Here is a 14,499-nt window from a genome sequence, read left to right as displayed (position 1 = left end):
CCTTAGATGTAAAATGAGCTATCAGGAAAATACTGGAAAAATGGTAAAGTTCTTTTGTCTTCATGTTTGTTTCTATAAAACACTCTCTCAAAATGAAGTCTCAGTAATTTCACACCTATTGACCCCAGCTAATTTTGAGCCAGTTTTTGTTGTTGTTGTTTCTGTTTTTTGGGTTTTTTTTTTGTTGTTGTTGTTGTTGGTAGTCACAGGGCTTGAACTCTGGGCCTGGGCACTGTCCCTAAGCTCTTCAGCTCAATGCAAGTGCTCTACCACTTGGGCCACAGCGCTACTTCCTCTCCGTTTTTTTGTGGATATGTGTAATTTTATTTTACTTCATGTCAACACACAGTAAGGTTTCACATCAAACACACTAAAAATCCTCTTCAATTCAAAACTGTAAGAGCATTAAAGGCCATAATGAATACCATTTTTCTCTAAAAATATTAAATTTGAAAACTTACTATATCAGATTATAATGTAAAGTAACCAAATTATTCCTATGTCAAACTATTTTCTTAAACATGAACCATTTTAACAGATTTCTACACATTCTTGTTTTTAAAATTCATTCTTAAGTTCCTTCTGCACAAGCAGGGAACATGTTGGATTTTACATACACTCCCAGGTTTTTAGAGACAATGTACAGGTAGACTAACATCAAAGACCAGAGTAAAATACCAGCTTCTGAAAGATTTTTTTCTTTAAATTGGTATTATTTAGTGACACTGCTTCTCTCTCTTTGCCAGTGCTCTGATCTGTGTGTTTGGCACCCTGGGATTTCGATCAGCATGTGCTGGATTTGAAAGACCAGGGCATGGTACTAAGCCAGACTCAAATTACATTTAGGATCCTATCTACACATAGGTGAGCAATTCTCCTATGATAGAGACGTCAAATAACCTCTCCTTCCTACAGACTCAGGAAGTGGGGAGAGAAACTCAAATCCTCTCACACTGCTTCACCAATGAGCTGGTTGTGACTGGTGTCTAAAACTCTACTCATTTAGGTGTTCAAACCTCTTGAGAATTCCAGAACCATTTAAATCCCTCAACAACCTGAGGAGGTTAAGTATTTCACTAGTCCATTTTACAGACAAGAAACTGAGGCCAAGAGGCAATGACACACTAAGCCAGTGTCACATAATACATGTATAGCACAGGTCTGACTCAGAGCCTTTAATCTTACAAAGCTACTTCCCCAGTGGGAGGGCAAGAGGGCTGACCTTCAGTCACACTCAGGACCCACCGGTTCTCAACACCTTTCCATTAGAACACCTGAAACAATCTTCCTCATAGATGGGAGCTCTGGTTTAGGGTAGGTCAAGCACTGGAATGCTTCTAAGGGAAGAATCTAAAAAGAGGGCAATGGAAGTGAGCTGTCTGGGGGAACCAAGTCCTGAACCACAGATTTCAAAACACTGTATGGGGCCCAGCTTACTCCACAACAGCTAGCTTCTCTCTTCCTCTTCCTTCCCTTCCATGTGACCCTTACAGAAGGTTCTCCCTCCCTACCAGAAAATAGGCTGGCATTGTTAGTGCCATAGTTTGGCAACGTTACGTGTCCCAACCACAGTGACTGGCACAGAACAGGCACGTAAATATTTATTGAATGAAGCAAAGGCAAAAGTTGTTTCTGGGGGGCAGGGAATAGGATAGTAAGAGGGGTGACACTGATTGCAAGACTGTGTAAACAGCTGTGGAGAGCTACTGGAATCCGCTCCTGAATAAGTTATTATTTTTTAAGTTGTTTCTATGGCCCAGCTGGATCCTTAACCCCGGGATTTTTAACCAAGATGAGGAATGTACCTGAAGCACCAGCTTAAGGTGTAAAAATGAACATTAGGGGCTGGCTGGCTACATTAAAGCCTTAAGAGACTCTCCCCTTCTCCCCCCTCAAGATTGCCACAAAGAAGAAAACAGCTTAGCATGTTAGCTTATAAATACAGAACTCCTAGAAGCATGTTGTTTTTTTCTTTAATATTTTAGACTACAAAAACAAACACCATTACCTTATTTACACTGACTGATTGAAATCATGTTAAGATGAATAGCAGTTAAAAAACAAAAAGCCCTTCTCAGAATTCTCAGGGTGAGAGTGGGAGTGTGTAAGGTGTGTGTGTGTGTGTGTGTAAAGATAGCAGGCATTTTTCCAAAAGTTCAGGATGCCAAAACCCCAAATCACACCCCACAATCTGAGAAAACATTTCCTTCAAACCACGACCAACATTTTAAGCAAATAGAAGTTTCACCCCAAATCACCCCCCCCTCCCACCCCCGTTCCCCAAACAGAGCCTGTGCATACAGAAAAACACGAAGATACTTCCAAACCGCTTGCAAGACAATTCTTGACAATTTCGCCTACATCCCTTCTTGGTTGGCACCCGTGACTTGGGAAGACTGGGCTCTCCGATTCTTCAGAATGTGGAATCCCCCCTTCCCAGCTGCCCTGTCCCCCCCCCCATCTCGTAACATTACACTAAAACTACTGGGGCTCAACAAGAGGCACCCCTCCATCCCCAACCCCCATTTACCATTCCTTAAGAAAAAAGGCACGGGTTTACATTAGGAATCAAAAAACAAACAAACAAACAAAAAGAGGCGGTGTGTGTGGGGGGGGGGGTGTCATTCATCTTTGGGAGACCCAAAGGCAGCGTTAAAGCTGCGATTTCCGGAAGAATTGAACAACAATAACAACAACAAAAGAAGAAGAAGAAAAAACAAAAAAAACAAAGAAAACGTGACTCCAAAAGACAGGTTCAGTTCTCACCCACCCTGGATTAGTTTTCTGCGCTCTGGCACCACCTCCTTTGTCTAAAGCGGTCCCTGGGAAACTCGCAGTTCAATGCCCTCCAGTAAACAAGCTACCTTCACTGCAAAGAAGAACGTCCTAAGTCTTTTGTTGTTGTTGTTGTTTTCTTTTAAATTTAAAGGGGATGGGGGTGGGAACCTGTTTAAAAAAAAAAAAAAAAAAGCCTCTAGAGCTGCTTTCCCAGCGGTGAGCAAGGCCAGGCTCCAGGCACCACCACCGATCCGTGGGCCCCTCGGCCGGTCGGCGCAGGGCAGGCGAACCCGGGCCCGGGACCCCGGACCGTGGGGCCCCGCCGCCCCCTGCCGCGCCCCCCCACCCCCCAATCCCCGCCGGGGCTCCTCCCTCACACCCCCCCCCCACCCCGGCCCCAGCCCTCACCTCCGTGGATGGGCAGCGGCGCCAGCACCTGGCCGCGGACCTCGGCCTTGGGCGAGTCGAGCCCGTAGCGCCCGCGGTCGATGCGGAACGTGAGCGGGGCGCCGCGGCCGGGCTCCTGCACCGTCACGTTGATGAGCGCCGTGTAGTACTCCTGACTCGCGTTGTCCGCTCGCGCCGGCCACAGGCTGCAGCAGGTCAACAGGGCGAGCGTGGCGAGCCGGGCCGGGCCCGCCCGCGCCGCGACACTCATCGTCCCTCCGGGGCCGCTGCCGCCGCCGCCGCCGCCGCCGCCGCCGCCGCTCGCGGACCGGGCTCCCGAGCCGGCGCTGAGAGGCGGGGCGGGCGCGGCCTTGGGCTGCGACGGGAGCGCGCGTCGCGTTCTGCGCGGAGCCACGCACGAGCACGGCTTCAACTCGGCGCCGCGCCGTCGTCCGCAGCCTCCCCGCGGGCGCGCGCGCGCGCGCCGGGTCGCTCGGCGAGGACAGAGGTCAGGTCGCGCGCGGCCGTCTCCTCAGGGCACCTCCGGGACTCAGGGGCCGGGCCTCCCCCATCCTCTCAGGTTCGGTCCCGTCGGGTGCCGGGGGAGGGAGGCGGGTGGGAAGGGGCGGCTCCAACCCGCCGGAAAGAGGGTCAAAGGCGCCCAAAGTCTCTCTGGCTCGCGGACTGCCGCTGGTGGCGCGCGTCCGCCGGGGCGCCCCGCCCCTCTCTCTCCTCACTCCTTCCCCCCCCCCCCCCAGCCCCGTCTCGTGTCTGGCGGCAGCGCGCAGGCTCGAGGTTCAGTCCCGCCCCCTCGCGCATGCGTACGAAGTCCTGTCTGCTCCCGCCTGCCTGCACGAGGGCATGCGGAGGGAGGGAGGTTCTGTCGCTGCTGGCTTGGCACCTGGTGAGGGTAGGACGATGACAAAGCCATCAGGGTCTCTTGGAGCCCCAGAGCCTTTTTAAAAAGAGCCTACGAGAGCGCTTGAGATCAGAATTTTCAAAAAAAAAGCATTTAGATCCTTGAAAATCCACATTCTAAAATGTCTTGGAGAGGGGACATTTCCACTGGTTAACCACTTGTCATATAATTGACATCGTGGATGTGGAGGGAGGAGGTGGGGGGTTCTGAACAGACCTAGAACTGCTCTGGTCAGGTCGCTCTAGACCCGAGGGGAACCTCTACAATCTCTGAGTAAGATTGTGCAGTTATCCCCTTCCTGATCTGTTAGGACCTCCCTTCCCATGAACATCCATGGACGTTCACGTCTCTGGTCTACGATGGCATGATATTTCATGTAACCTAGGCACAATCTCTTTAAATCACCGTTTTTAAATCATGTCCGAATACCCAACACAATGGACATGCTACCTAAATAGTTGTTATAACAGTATTGTTTAGGGAATCACGACATGGACGTATTTGGTATAGCACAATTTTACCCCAAATACTTTAGATCTGTGGTTGGATAAACACACAAATGAGGGGCCCATGGATATGAAGGATCTGCTGTAGTCTCTCTCTCTCTCTTTCTCTTTCTCTCTCTCTCTCTCTTTCTCACACACACACACCATCTCATACCAGGTTAAATCTTCTGCCCCTATCTTCTACAGTGGAGAGGGATGAGAGTTGGCCTTGACAAACCAAATGTACTGAGAATCCTGGAGAGAACTAGTTTCTTAACCTAAGAAAAAAACCCAAACATTTGAGGCACTGCTTCCAAGAAAAGGATTCAGTGCAGGTAAAAATGTAGCATGTGGGGGCTGGGAAGGTGGCTCAGTGGTAGATCACTTGCCTTGCATGCCTGAGGCCCTGGGTTCGATTCCTCAGCACCACATAAGCAAAAAGAAAAAAGCTGGAAGTGGCGCTGTGGCTCAAGTGGTAAAGCGCTAGCCTTGAACTGAAGAGCTGAGGGACAGCGCCCAGGCCCAGAGTTCAGGCCCCACAACCCGACCCCCCCCCCAAAAAAAAGAAAATGTACCATGTGTTCATCGGTGCTCTGTGGCCACATTCTTCACAGTTTGTCCCTCCAACCCACTCCCTTCTGCCCCCTCTATCCTCCTTTGACTACACGGGCCCTGGCCTAGGAGACGGGTCATTACATTGTTGTTGGTTTTGTTTTTGTTTTTTTTTTTGCCAGTCCTAAGGCTTGAACTCAGGGCCTGGGTACTGTCCTTGAGCTTCATTTGCTCAAGGCTAGTATCTACCACTCGAGCCACAGCACCACTTCTGTTTTTTCTGTGTATGTGGTACTAAGGAGTCAAACCCAGAGCTCCATGCATGCTAGGCAAGCACTCTACTGCTAAGCCATATTCCCAGCCCCTGGCCATTACTTTTTCCCTCAAAGAACTTCAGCTGTAGACTGAAGCACCCTGACCCTGTACTTCAAGAAGGCACTACTGTTCCTCCTCCAGATAGATCCTTCCTCACAGGCCAAAACATCCTGAGGACTCTTTAGAGCCAGAGTATCCATGCTTAGCCACCTGGGACTCTGGACTCCTCTATCTGAACAGCCCAAACCACTTTTAGGAGCCTGCATGAGGCTCTTCCCAAGTATGGGGGGGGGCTCCTTAATCCTTGTCCTTATGGGGAAACCTTCAAAATGTGGGGTGCCCAGCCCCCTAGCATGAGAAGTGTGTAGAGGCCCATACACACTGTCCTGTTAAACCAGATGCAGAGCAGATGGTTCTCATTTAGCTGTTCCTGAGGTTACCAAGGAGAGAGGTGATTCCAGAGTTGCTTTTAACACTTGCCTGGCACTTTCTGGTCTCAATGAAATCTCAGTGCTTAGCCTATAGTGAAGGCCAGCATACAGGTAATATTGACACCATCTTGTGGGGGGGGGTCTTTAGTTTTATGGAAAATTTATTCTATGGCAAGAGATTTTTTCATCTACAGATCTATCTTAAAGTGGTAGCAGAATGCACAAATGATTTGTGTTTCAACCTCTTCTTTTTTGGGCCTGAACCTAAGAACTGGGCACTGTCCCTTAGCTTATTCACGCAAGGCAGGCATTCTACCACTTGAGTCCACTTCTGGCTTTTTGGGGGTTAACTGGAGATAAGAGTCTCACAGACTTTCCTGCCCAGGCTGGCCTTGAACCACAATCCTTAAAGCTCAGCCTCTGGGGTAGCGAGGATTACGAGCATGTACCACTGGTACTCAGCTTTCAATCATTTTACAGGCGCTGTTCAGAAACATTAAATACATATACAACTCAATAAATGTTTCTAAGGTCACACCTGTGTGACTATCAAATATGTTAATATGGAGATTATTACCAGCACTTCTGGAAAGTTCCTTTGGCTTTTCCCCCCACCATTCTTATTTCTATGACCATAGACTAGTTTGTTTTAGAAAAAATAAAATTCACATACTATGTACTCTTTGGTGTCTTTTTTTAACCTAATGTTGTATCTGTGAAATTCTGTTTTTTTTTTTTCCCCTCCCAATTAGCAGTAGTTCATTCTTTTCTTTGCTGCATTGCATTCCACCAGTGAATTATCCATTTTCTTCTTAATATTTATATTGATTTGGGAGAAATAGAGCTGTTATGAAGGCTGTTTGTTTTCTACGGTTTAAATATTTGTTCCTCCAAATTCATGTGTTGGGGATTTTATCCCCAAAGTCATGTGTCAGTGGTATTTGGAGGTAACATCTTCATAAGATAATTGGGTCCAAGGGGCTCTGCTTGATGAATGGATTAACCCATTTATGGATTTGTGGATTAGTAGACTAATGGCTTAATGAGAGATTGAGTGAGTAACAGTCCTTTGATGGACCTACTAGCGGAAGGCAGCTGCCCTCCTTCCCTTCCCTGGTGGGTCTCAGAGAAGCCACGGCACAAGTGTGGGTCCACCATCCGGCAATCCCCATATGTTCTAGGCTCCTAGACTTCATCTGAGACCATGGGCTTAGTTAGGACCAAGTGGGGTGACACTGTGAAAACTCCTACATACACAAGAGTAGTAACAGCTAAGGTAGCTACTTTGGAACCTGTAGCCATCTGAGACTGGAATTTAGTTTTCCTGAAGACCCTCAGATTATTGGGCCCACTTTGCATTTTGCAGATGAGGAAACTGAAGTTCAGAGAAGGAACTTCTGCCTCGCTGGTGAGGAGCGAGCAGGGTCTCCAGGACACAAGGTCAGCCCTGGCTGGCTCACTTATTCACCACCACAAAAGGGTTCCAGGCTCAGGATTCAGGTGTCCTGTCGATTACCTTTTATTTGGCCCAGTCCAGGAAGCCAGAAACTTGAGGCCGAGCCTCTGTCCAGGAATTTGAGTAGGTCCAGGGCCTGATCTCTCCCTTGGGATGTTGAACAGAGACAGGCTGCCAGGGTGGCTGCCTTTTAGCACAATCGAAGCCATCGCTTTGTCCTTTGTCAGGATTTGTTTGATCAGAATGATGAATGACTGGAGCTACAGTGAGCTAAGACAGAGTAGATAATGCCTGATTGGGGCAGGCCTACGCCAGCCAGGCTTCATGTTTGACTGCTAATACTAAAGCTAACATGGAGTGATCATAAATGGTCACTCCAAGACATTTGGAGATGGGGCTTTGGGTTGATGATTAGGATTAAATAGAGTCATGAGCCACCATGATTCCATTAGCAGCTCTGTAAAACGAGAGACCAAGCAGATGTATTTGTTTTGTGTTGCCTTGTGACATCCCATGATGCATTGGGACTGTATAGAAAATCACCATCAGTAAAAGATGTGGAGCAGACCCCAGCATCAGGCCCTTGCCCTACCCATCCTCCACCACTGTGAGTGAAAATAAATGTGGTTTTTTTTTTTTTAAGGTCCGGTCCTGAACTCTGGGCCTGGGTGCTGTCCCTCAGCTCTTCAGCTCAAGGCTAGCGCTCTTCCGGCTTTTTTCTTTTTGCTTATGTGGTGCTGAGGGATCAAACCCAGGGCCTCATGCATGCAAGGTAAGTGCTCTACCACTGAGCCACCTTCCCAGCCCCATAAATGTATATTCTTTATAAATTACCCAGTCTATGCTACTTAGTTTTAGACACAAGAAGCAGATTAAGACATTATCCGGTTAAAGGTCAGTTGAGAGCCTTTTTTTGTTTTGTTTTGTTTAATCAGTCATGGGGCTTGAACTCAGGGCCTAGGCTCTGTCCCTGAGCTCTTTTTGCTCAAGGCTAGTACTCTACCACTTTGAGCCACAAATGTGCTTCTGGTTTTTGAGTGGTTAATTGGAGATAAGAGTATCATGGACTTTCCTTCCCGGGCTGGCTTCCAACTACGATCACTAGGAACTGTGATAGTCAGATCTCAGCCTCCTGAGTAAGATTGTGTGAGTCACCAGTGCCCAGTTAGGGTCTGATATTTGAGACACAAAGTTTTTCCATAGCCAGCAGCCTGGAGATTCAGGAGGAACTAGACAATGTAAGACACCAGCCTCAGCCTGACACCAGTGTCCAGGCTGCTTTTAAGCCAACATTCAACATAAGGAAAACAAACAAACCCTGTACATAGGATGTTGATTGCAGCATTAGTTACAGGGACAAAAAGTTGGAAATAAGCTCATTTATTTGTTAAGCAAATTATGGTGCAGCAAATTTGAGGATGATTATGCAGCTATTAATATATCAAGCAAGCGGCAGTAAATGCAAACACTTCTGCTGTTGCACGGAGCTCAAAAGCAGAATACAAAATAAATCTCTTCTTGCCACTGTGTAGAATAAGCCCACTTGTGGGAGCAAGAAAGCTGGACAGGAACTAGCAAAGCAAAAATAATTGGGCTTACCTACTTGGGAGGATTGTGGGCAACTTTTTCGTTTCCTGATTTCCTTTGGCAACTTTCAAAATATGTTCTTTCTGCAATGACTTCAACAACAACAAAAAAAACCCCAAATTCTGATCTGATGATTCATCAAAGGACTCTGAGGAACCCAATAGACATAGTCAGATTATGTATAGTAGAAGGAACCAAAGGCAGGGCAATTGGGGTGCTGTTGAGGGGGGACAAGGGGCCCATGCTGGTAGAGTTACAGCAGTGACTCCAAGAATCCCTTGGTAAAATTCTCCTTTTCAGGCCTCTGTTCATCTGTGAGACCACTCTGCCAAATTTATATTAGGTGGCTTAAAGGCCAGACACTTATTTCTCAGCAGTTATAGAGTTTAAAGTCCAAGGTCAAGATCCTGGCAGATTTTGGTGCTGGTGAGGGCTCTTCGGCCTCCAAATTGTAGATGATTTGCCTTCTCGCATGATAGGGAACACGTTGCCTCCATTTCTCTTTTTCTCAACCCCCTAATCCCATCTTGAGAACCTCACATTAACAATCTCAATGACCCTCCAAAGGACCCATTTCTAAATACCATCACATTGGGCATGCGAATAAATTCCCTAACACAGTCCGTACCTTAAATGATTCTATCCCAGCCCTTGAGGGAAACAAAGAAACACTCATATTTGGTTTGACCATTCACACCTTTGATAAAAGTATCCCATCATTTCAGCAGATATGAGTGCTAGTCATGTTCTTAGGACAAGACCTTGTTGGACCAGCGTGGTGTTTAATGTTACTACTCAGGGTAGAAGGGGGCTAGCCCAGGCCACCTGTTGCAGTTGCAATTTGATGTCATTCCTGCCAATCATTTTTGCCTCAGGAAAAGTTACTGGAGGCATGACTCAAGTGGTGGAGCACCAGTTGTGAACAGAAAAACCAAGCAAGAGTGCAAGACCCTGAGTTCAAGCCCTAATACCAACATACACACACACACACACACATACAATTCTTTTGTAGGGAACTACTATTGACATTGAGAAAGGACAGCAGATGCCATATTTTTTCTCAGTAAAAATGTCCACAAGGAAGGACTCTGGTAAGTTCTCAATATGCCCAATTCCCTAGGCATAGTGTAACCATCTGTTCTAGCTTCCCAGAATGAGGAGGGAACCTGTTTCCTTCGCAGGCAGCCTGTGGAAGTACACACAAGTCCTCCCTTGTCACCTCCCAACTCCAATCTGAAAGGCTTTTTCAGTGTGTCTTTCGTCACAAGTTTCTTTTAATTTCCTAAGGTTCTTCCCATACAAGGGTGAGTTGACCCTCAACAAATCCTCGAGGAACATTTTATTCCCTCAGAATCTCAGAAGGATGCGGCAAGACACAAATCCCTTCTTCTTCTCCATAGACTCTCTGTATCATTTTCTGGGTTTCGTTGGTTTATCTCATGTCTTGAGTCCACCATTGAGCTAGCTGCTGTGACCTAGTAGATAAAAGTGCCCTGGTAGGCTGCCCTGGCCCGGGAGGCTTCTTCCCAGAGGCAGAAGTGGCAGGCAGAAAATAGTGTGGTAGGACTTTTAAAAAATAATATTTGATATTTGTTCCCAGTTTTGGCACACAAGTTCTAAAAGCCTTGGAATTTTCTGGTAATAGTATCATCTTACTGGAATTAGATTACAGTAGCTGGTACCCACCCCCAAAGTGCTTCAGGTATGCTGATGAACAAAGGAACTAAGTACGATTTAGATAATTTGGACTTTCAGCCCCAGAGCTGACTTCCAGGGAGAGGGTGGGGCTGGAGACTGATCTGTTCACCAATAGCCAGAGATTTATTAATGTCTGTTCAGTAAAACCACCACAAGAATCCTTCAAGTAGAGCTTCAGAGAGCTTGTGGAAGCTGGGCACTGGTGGCTCACACCTGTAATCCTAGCTATTTGGGAGGCTGAGATCTGAGGATCACAGTTTGAAACCAACCCAAGCAGGAAAGTCTGTAAGACTCTTTTTTTTTTTTTTTTTTTGCCAGTCCTGGGGCTTGAATTCAGGGCCTGGGCACTGTCCTCCCTTAGCTTCTTTTGCTCAAGGCTAGCACTCTACCACTTGAGCCACAGTGTCACTTCCAGCTTTTTCTGTTTACATGGTACTGAGGAATTGAACCCAGGGCTTCATTCATGTTAGGCAAGCACCTTACCACTAAGCCATATTCCCAGCCCTGTAAGACTCTTATGTCCAATTAACCATCAAAAAGCTGGAAGTAGAGCTATGGCTCAAGTGGTACAGCACCAGCCTCCAGTGAAAACGCCGAAGGACAATGTCTAGGCCCCAGTACTGGTACAAAAGAAAATAAAATACCTTGTAGGTTGATGACCCCCTTGAGTTGCTCTTGGGAGGAGGGCATACACAGAAAGACACAGACTCTCTACCTCCTTCCCCATACTTTGCCCTATACATCTCTTGCATTTGTCTGTTCCTCAGTTGTAGTCATTGGTATAGGTAAATGCTATGGTTGGAATATCCACTCTTGAGAGTGCGTTGTTAGAAAAAGTTTGTTCAGCCACCTTGCTTTCTCTGGCTCTGGCCTTCTGTTTCTTCCCTATGTCAGAACACCTGCCACATTTTGGTGCAACAGAAGAATGAGAGAGAGAAAGAGGAAAAGAACAGCCAGTATGAACAGGAAGAATAAACACTAAAGAGAAACTGCCTAGACAGATCTTGACCCTAACCTCCCTCCCCCACCCCTAACCCCGAGGCTCATGGGGTGAAGGCTTGGTTGCCAGCCTGGGGTGCTATCAGGGGGTACTGAAATCTTGGTGAGGAGGGGCCTAGTGAAAGGAAGTGGGGCCCTTGAGGAGGGGGTGTGCCCTTTCGTGGATATTGGAACCCTGGCCCTTGCTCTGTATCTTTTGCTTCCTGGCCTCCATGAGATGAGTAGATTCACTGCACTGTGGATCCCCGCCATGGTGCACCAGCCACCAAAACCACAGGGCTAACTAATCAGGAACGGAAACCATGAGCCAAAACCTTGCCTCCTTTTAAAATGATTATGTCAGGATATTTTGTCACAGCAATGGAAAACTGACCAGCACCCTAGAGGACTGACAAGGATTCCTGCAGAATGAGAGAGAGAGACAGAGAGAGAGAGAGAGAGAGAGAGAGAGAGAGAGAACGCAACCTCTGGGCTCAGTTTCTTTTTCTGCTTTTCTCTCCTACCTTGCTCAGGGAAGCCAGGGTACAAAGCTTCACAATTGAGTAGCAGCAGGAGTATCTAAAACTCTCCAAGAAAACTCACATGAATCCCAGAGAGAAGACAGCTGGAGATGGGGGTCCCTAACTAAGTCGATGAGCTGAGCCAAACCCCAAGTCTACCTCCCAGCTACACAGAACAGATTCAAAGCAGCACAGCAAAAGTCTTTTTTTTTTTTAAAGCTTTATATTTTGGAATAATTATAGACTCACAGGAAGTGGCAAAAAATAGTGCTGAAAATCCTGTGTACCCTTCTCCCAGCTCTTCCCAGTGGGGACAACTTATATAATTACAGGCTGTCCCTGACTTACAACGGATCAGCTTACAGTTTTTCAGCTTTGTGATGGTGTGAAAGAGATACAACACACCCAGTGGGAACTGTACTTCTATTTTGTAATTTTGCTATTTCTCCAAGTGGTCACATGCTGTCTCGTAATGCTGGGTAGAGACCAGGAGCCACAAGTCCCAGTCTACCATAAGATGGCAAGAAAAAAATAACCTCACTTTACAGTGGGCTGTGTAGGACACTCTAGGTGAGGTGGGCTCAAAGCTTTTTTGAGCGGCGCAGTACTAGGGACGAACCCAGGACTTTAGAATTGTCAGGCAGCACTCTTCCATTTGAGTCGTGCACCCAGACATTTTCACTTTAGCTTTTTTCTCTTCCAGATAGGATCTTGTGTAGGCCCTGGGTAGGACCTCGATCCTCCTATTTCCACTTTCGAGTGATAGATCTGTGCCGCCATTCCCAGCCACAATCCATTTTCAACCTATAATATTTTCAGCTTAATCTGGATTTAAGAGAATAAAGCCCTATCCTAAGCCATGAGACTTTGTAATACAAGGTCAAATATCAGGAAATTAACATTGGCATAATCTATTAACTAGACTGCAGGTCTTATTTGACTTTCCCCAGCGTTTACATGCATGTGTTTTTATAGATCTATGCAATTTTCCTGTAGATTTAACTACTGTACCATCAGGGTTCTGAATCAGAGCTAATGATGTAGCTCAGTGGTAGAGCACATGCTTCGTATGTACAAGGTGATAGGTTCAATCCCCAGCACAGTGTGTGCATGAACAAACACAATATTAAACCACTCCATTACCTTCCAGGTCCTCTGGCAACCCCTTTACACCTTTGCACCTACTTCTATCCCCTTCCCTGTATTTTGGAAACTATGAAGCTATCATTTTGTTATTTTAAGAATGTTACATAAATGGCATGACACAGTATGTTATCTTCTAAGATTTGGTTTTCTCACAAACATACTGTCTGTGAGAGAGCTGTTCCATTTGTTAGAAGCATCAATTGCAAATTCTTTTTTATTAGTGGGTAATATCCCATTGTGTGCATGTTTCAGAGCTTATTTAACCATTTACCTGGTGAAGGATATTCAGGTAAATACCAATCTCGGCCATTATAAACAAATGAGAATTTGTTTACATATTTTTTTTTTTTCTGTCAGTCGTGGGGCTTGGACTCTGGGCCTGGGTGTGTCCCTCAGCTCTTCAGCTGAAGGCAAGCGCTCTACCACTTGAGCCACAGCGCCACTTCCAGTTTTCTGGTGGTTTATTGGAGACAAGAGTCCTCATGGTCTTTTCCTGCCCAGGTTGACTTTGAACTGTGATCCTTAGATCTCAGCCTCCTGAGTAGCTAGGATGACAGGCGTGAGCCACCAGCACCCAGCTGTTTACATATTTTATGGTGCTTTCTCTGTGTCATTGCTGGGTCACATGCTGGGTGCATTCTAGAAACTCTGTCCCAGAGTAGGTGCACTGCTTTGCATCCTCACCTGTCAACACCATTTGAAAACAAGATGATCCTGTATCTACCACTTACAAAAAGGGATCTGAAAAACGTGTGATCTGAACCTGACCAGGATTGGCTACTTGCTAAAAATGCCCAAATAGGGTTTCTCTCTAGAAGATTTTAACAAACACTCAGACCAAGACGATGTAATTCCAACTCCTTGAGAGGTGGAGACGGAGATAATTTCAATCAGTGGTCAGTTGGCCTGTTGCTTTTGGGCCTGTGGTAAGGCAAGGAGTCTGCAGTAGCAGCAAAAGGCTGCTCATTTCATGTTGGGGAAATAAGAGAGGAGGAGAGACCAGCATCCCACAGTAGCCCTCTCAGCACACCAGCAATGACTAGAAGGCCTCCCACCAAGCTCCACCTCTTAAAGATTCCACCACCAGCCTCACTGTAATATTGCCCTGGGGACCAAGCTTTTAACACCTAGGCCTTTGAGAGTTTGGTCATTCCCGATTCAAAATACAGCGAATTCTCAATCAAAAAGGCAACCTTCCAAAGATACCAACTTTCACATAACCCACAGCGAAGCAGCCTTTGTAACT

General features: G+C 46.6%; 1 protein-coding gene across 1 annotated transcript in view; it reads right to left on the bottom strand.

Annotated features, from left to right (window-relative positions):
- The window catches only part of Rnf130 (ring finger protein 130), a 79,807-nt gene extending 76,281 nt beyond the window's left edge, over nt 1-3,526 (bottom strand). Inside the window, exon 1 of the mRNA XM_042688920.1 lies at nt 3,187-3,526. Within this exon, the coding sequence (XP_042544854.1) occupies nt 3,187-3,436 (250 nt within the window). The 5' untranslated portion in view covers nt 3,437-3,526. The remainder of the gene's footprint in view (nt 1-3,186) is intronic.
- Between the last annotated feature and the right edge of the window lie 10,973 nt (nt 3,527-14,499).

The sequence above is a fragment of the Dipodomys spectabilis genome, unplaced genomic scaffold (assembly GCF_019054845.1).
Source record: "Dipodomys spectabilis isolate Male_0828 unplaced genomic scaffold, ASM1905484v1 ptg000119l, whole genome shotgun sequence".
NCBI lineage: Eukaryota > Metazoa > Chordata > Mammalia > Rodentia > Heteromyidae > Dipodomys > Dipodomys spectabilis.
This window is presented reverse-complemented; position numbering and strand designations above follow the sequence as displayed.